Source organism: Vicia villosa, unplaced genomic scaffold (assembly GCF_029867415.1).
Source record: "Vicia villosa cultivar HV-30 ecotype Madison, WI unplaced genomic scaffold, Vvil1.0 ctg.000927F_1_1, whole genome shotgun sequence".
In the NCBI taxonomy this organism is placed as follows: Eukaryota; Viridiplantae; Streptophyta; class Magnoliopsida; order Fabales; family Fabaceae; genus Vicia; species Vicia villosa.
The window spans coordinates 694,888-701,077 of record NW_026705417.1 but is presented as its reverse complement, the minus strand read 5'-3'; the positions used below and the strand labels follow the sequence as shown (position 1 = coordinate 701,077).

The 6,190-nt window shown below is 32.2% G+C and overlaps 1 protein-coding gene across 1 annotated transcript; it reads left to right on the top strand.

The window, feature by feature from the left end:
- Nucleotides 1-4,219: 4,219 nt before the first annotated feature.
- LOC131632326 (xylose isomerase-like) lies at nt 4,220-5,656 on the top strand. The gene has a single exon (XM_058903092.1). The coding sequence runs from the start codon at nt 4,220-4,222 to the stop codon at nt 5,654-5,656; it is 1,437 nt and encodes a 478-aa protein (XP_058759075.1).
- Nucleotides 5,657-6,190: the final 534 nt, after the last annotated feature.

Below are 6,190 nucleotides of genomic sequence, written 5' to 3'. Positions count from 1 at the left end.
TATTTTTCACGTGGAAGAGAATTTAAAAAAAAAAAAGCGCGCGAGAGAGACAAAGAGGTGAGAAGGAGATGGAGAGGCAGAGTGAGAGAGGGGGAGAGTAAGAGGGACGGAGGGATGGAGCGAGAGAGAGAGAGAGAGAGAGAGAGAGAGAGAGAGTAGAAGTTAAGATATGTTGAAAGTGAACATTATCATCTCATATTTATTTTTAATAACTATGTTAAAAAAATATTATTTTTAAAGGGACATATGCGGAAACATAATAAAATACATACACACATTTGTAAAAAAAAAATTGAACAATGAGCAGTGATGGAGAGAAAGAGAGAGAATATTTTTATTAAGAAAGGGTAGGGGGAAAGAGAGAATGAGGGAGGATAATTTTGGTAGAAGGAGAGGGTATTTTTTGTAGGAATGAGGAGAGAGATAGAGAGAATATTTTTCATAGAGGGAGTGTATTTTTTGAAGGAATATGAGAGAGAGAGAGAGAGAGAGAGAGAGAGTATATTTAGTATAGAGCGAGAGGTAGTCTTTTTAGTATAAAAGGGGTGCAGAGCAGAGAGAGAATATTTTAATAGAATGAGAGAGAGAGGATATGGGAGAGAGAGAGATAAATATTTATAATTTTTTTAGATAGGTGCGTTAAAAGGGCGAACAAATGACCATGAAAGTACATATCACAAAATTTACACAAAAAATAACAGTTTTATTTATAATAACTATGTTAAAAAATATATTATTTTTAAAGGGACATATGCGGAAATATAATAAAATACAAACACATATTTGTAAAAAAAACTGAACAACGAGCAGGGATGGAGAGAAAGAGAGAGAATATTTTTATTAGGAAAGGTTAGGGAGAAAGAGAGAATGAGGGAGGATATTTTTATTAGAGAGAGGGTATTTTTTGTAGGAATGAGGAGAGAGATAGAGACAATATTTTTTATAGAGGGAGTGTATTTTTTGAAGGAATATGAGAGAGAGAGAGAGAGACAGAGAGAGTATTTTTAGTATAGAGCGAGAGGTAGTATTTTTAGTATAAAAGGGGTGGAGAGCAGAGAGAGAATATTTTATTAGAATGAGAGAGAGAGAGGATATGGGGGAGAGAGAGAGATAAATATTTATAATTTTTTTGGATAGGTGCGTTAAAAGGGAGAACAAATGACCACGAAAGTACATATCACAAAATTTACACAAAAAATACCCTTTTAATATTTTAACATGGAAGAGAGTTTAAAAAAAACGAGAGAGAGAGAGAGAGAGAGAGAGAGAGAGAGAGAGAGAGGTGAGAATGAGACAAAGAGGCTGAGTGAGAGAGGGGGATAGAGTAAGAGGGAGGGAGCGAGGGAGGGAGGGGGAGAGAGAGAAAGGGAGTAGAAGTTAAGATATGTTGAAAGTGAACATTATCATCTCATTTTTATTTTTAATAACTATGTTAAAAAAATATTATTTTTAAAGGGACATATGCGAAAATATAATAAAATACATACACACATTTGTAAAAAAACCTGAACAACGAGCAGGGATGGAGAGAAAGAGAGAGAATATTTTTATTAGGAAAGGGTAGGGAGAAAGAGAGAATGAGGGAGGATATTTTTAGTAGTGAGAGGATATTTTTTGTAGGAATGATGAGAGAGATAGAGACAATATTTTCATAGAGGGAGTGTATTTTTGAAGAAATATGAGAGAGAGAGAGAGAGAGAGAGAGAGAGAGAGAGAGAGTATTTTTATTATAGAGCGAGAGGTAGTATTTTTAGTATAAAAGGGGTGGAGAGCAGAGAGAGAATATTTTATTAGAATGAGAGAGAGAGGATATGGGAGAGAGAGAGAGATAAATATTTATAATTTTTTTGGATAGGTGCGTTAAAAGGGCGAACAAATGACCATGAAAGTACATATCACAAAATTTACACAAAAAATACCCTTTTTATATTTTAACGCGGAAGAGAATTTAAAAAAAAAAAACCGCGAGAGAGAGGTGAGAAGGGGATGGAGAGGGAAAGTGAGAGAGGGGGGATGGAGTAAGAGGGAGGGAGGGAGGGAGGGAGAGAGAGAGAGAGAGAGATTAGAAGTTAAGATATGTTGAAAGTGAACTTTATCATCTATTTTTATTTTTAATAACTATGTTAAAAAAATATTATTTTTAAAGGAACATATGCGGAAATATAATAAAATACATACACGCATTTGTAAAATAAGAAAAACGGACATACGGACACGAGTTAGAGTAACATACACACATTAGACGAATATATCTTAATTAAAACACATTTGGTATTTTCAGGTGATGTTATTATACAATTCATCTATTTTAGTTTTAGTTTTAATTTCGATCACAATATTTATTCAATAAATATTTTAAATTAAAATCAAATTAATATAAAAAATACGTTTATGCTTTGACGCTGTGCACATTAAAAAAAGCAGACAAACGGGCACGGGAGTGCCCGTTTGAACGCTAGTTTTAATAGTGAGAATACGTTGATTTTCAAAAATATTTCTAAGAAGTTATTATAAATAATTAATTTATTTTGTAATTATTATCTTTATATATTATTATGAAGCATACGAAATTTTATATAAATTTAAAATTATTATTATTAATTACATTTTAAAAATAAATATTATATTTTTATTTAAAATTATTCAATGAAATATCAAATAATTTAATTTTTTTAAATTTACAAAATTTTGTAGAGTTAAACTTCTATTATGAAATTCTCCTACACAAAAAAGATAGAGAAAATATTCATTTAGAACTGAAATTTCAAGTTACCATGGAGTGTAGATATTTATTTAGAACTGAAATTTGATGGAGAGTTGTCATATATTGTAGGTTTGTAAAAATAAGAACGATTTAAAACTGATATTTGACGGGAAGCTGGTACAAATTTTTGGTTTGGAAAAATTGACTAATATCTAATAAATTAATGTTATTTGAATTGGAAAAATGATTTTATTCAAGTGGTAGTTTTAAAATTAATTCATTTGGATTCTGAGTTTTGTTAACTCATATGTATTCACGGGTAAATGTAAACGTATCTATGAGATACCAGCGGTAGACTATTCATTTTAATATCCAGCTTTTAAATATTTCTCTTGTTGTTCATGTTTAAAAGTTGGTGCATGTTATTAGCATATATTTGTAAATATGTCAATGCTAACCAATTGAAGAATGAATTCGAACTTTAGAAAGGATGGTTTGGTAGACATGTGATACGGGGACCTCGCACGGATTTCTTATTAATTTATTTTAAAATATAATGGTTCAAATTCATTTTCATATAACTTATCTATTCTCATAAGATATGATCACAATAATTTCGCATAATAGACCAAGACCAATATGGTATCAAAAATTGAGACAAAAAAATATAAGGTTAAAAGTGCAAACTATACAGATCCAAAATTGATGTCAGATTATATGTCCAAAATTATATATTTTGATAATTCAAACTTGCTCTCATATATTGGAATGTCTTTTTAACTATCAACTAAGTTGAATTAGCATGATAAAATAAACTACTTTCATTGTTCTAAAAATTATAACTACTAGAGTTATTTTCTTAACTAAATACTATAATTTCTTAAATTATTTTCTTGATTAAAAGTAAATATTATGACCAAATATCTTTTATTTCTATTGGTTTAGCATGGAAAATAATTTAAAATATCAACAAATTTATAATTCGTTAGTAACTAATTTTAATTTTCGTAATTTAATCGACGAAATTTTGTTGCAAAAATAAAATATAATTAATTTACAATTTAATATCTAAAAATTATATATTTTTATTTAAAATAAATTCTAAAAAATTGAAGTTGGGAAATTCAATTAAATTTTTTGTTAATATGGTAATTAATTTTTTATAGAATGTGAGATAACTGATTTTGTTTTCTAAAAAAAAAAACAGTTTTTGTTTTCTAAATTAACAATTGTTTTTGTTTACTAAGAAAAAAAGATTTGTTGAAAAATCTTACCAAGTAATCTTATCTGGAAACGCGTTTAGTTTTATTTAAAAGGCAAAACTGAAATAAACTTCAACGAAAACCGCGTAAACAGTTGGTCTTAAAAAAGAACTATTACTAAATGAGGCTTGCATGCATATTTCGTGTTATTTACTTCTTAAACAAACATATTATTATTTATTATTTATGGGATCAGTATACCATAGTTTAGATTTCAAACTTTATAAAGAAATCTGATAAGTTACGTAAATCTATGATGATGAAATTTGGGAAATTATCACTGTTGATTAGTTTCAGTGTTTTCTATTATGCAGTGATTGCTATACCTGAGACTTGTCCTGCTGCTAATGTTGGTAATTGCGATGATTCGGATGATTGGGAAGAGGAGTTTTTCCCTGGCATTTCCAAAATTAAATATGAGGGGCCTTTGAGTACGAATCCACTTTCATTTAAATGGTATAATGCAGAAGAGGAAGTTCTTGGAAAGAAGATGAAGGATTGGTTCAGATTTAGTGTTGCATTTTGGCATACATTCCGTGGAATAGGTGGTGACCCATTTGGTGCACCTACCAAACATTGGCCATGGGAAGATGGTACCAATTCATTAAGAGTGGCTAAAAGAAGGATGAGAGCGAATTTTGAGTTCATAAACAAACTTGGTGTGGACTTTTGGTGCTTTCATGATAGAGACATAGCACCTGATGCTCCGACTCTTGAGGAAACAAATGCAAACCTGGATGAAGTGGTGGCTCTTGCTCAAGAGCTTCAGATTAAGGGTAAAAAGAGGGTTTTGTGGGGAACAGCTCAGTTGTTCATGCATCCTCGCTATATGCATGGTGCTGCTACTAGTTCTGAGTTAAAGGTGTATGCATATGCTGCTGCTCAAGTGAAGAAAGCCATGGAGGTGACACATTATTTGGGAGGAGAAAATTATGTGTTTTGGGGCGGCCGTGAGGGTTACCAATCTCTTTTGAACACAAATATGGAACGAGAACTTAATCACTTGGCTAGCTTTTTTGAAGCTGCTATTGCATACAAAAAGAAGATTGGATTCAATGGAACACTTTTAATTGAACCGAAGCCACAAGAGCCTACAAAACACCAGTATGATTGGGATGCTGCAACTACAGCTAATTTCTTGCGAAAATATGGACTTATAGGGGAATTCAAACTTAACATTGAGTGCAACCATGCCACCCTATCTGGCCACAGTTGTCATCACGAGCTCGAAACTGCAAGGATTAATGGATTGTTGGGTAATATTGATGCAAATACTGGTGATCCTCAAGTTGGTTGGGACACGGATCAGTTTCTCGTAGATATCCAAGAGGCAACAATGATTATGCTCAGCATAATCAGAAATGATGGAATTGCACCAGGTGGATTCAACTTTGATGCCAAATTAAGGAGAGAGAGCACAGATGTTGAAGACTTGTTCATAGCTCATATTGTTGGAATGGATACAATGGCCCGAGGCCTCAAAAATGCTGCCAAGCTAGTTGAGGACGGTTCTCTGGCCGAGCTTGTTCGCAAGCGATATCAAAGTTTTGATACAGAAATTGGGGCTCAAATAGAGGCTAGAAAAGCTAACTTTGATTTCCTTGAGAAGAAGACCAAGGAATGGGGAGAGCCAAAGGTTGCTTCTGCAAAACAGGAGCTCGCTGAGATGTTCTTCCAGTCTGCTATGTAGAAAGCAGCATCTAGCTCTACGTGGAAATTCTTTAGGATCTCGGGTACTCCGACTACACAATTCACGAGCTCTAAGTTTACATGGATGATATATATTGTAATAAATGAGTGTATAAGAAATAAATGATACACAAACAATAAACAATAAGATGTGCCGCTATTTATAAATTTAGAAGATATAACATTGTTATTCATAAATTTTTAGACTCTTTGAAAAAGATTATCTGCTTCTAGTGCTAGAAAATCAAAAGTGTTAAAAGCAAATGGCATGAATGTGTGTTGATTGTCGAAACATGTTTTCTCATGTTTGACCACTTTACTTGAAGTAGCTTTGAGAGCTTCTTGTCTCATAGTAAAACATACGGTCCTCAATCCCATCAATGGAGAAACTCTAGTCAGTTCACACAAATATGTTTTCTTCCGACTCAGTCATACACTAGAGCATCTGCTAGCCTAAGTGTCGTTCGTGTAAGACCCATAATTTTAAAGTAACTATAAGTATCAGGGTTTTGGATTAATAAGGGAGTTAGAGTTT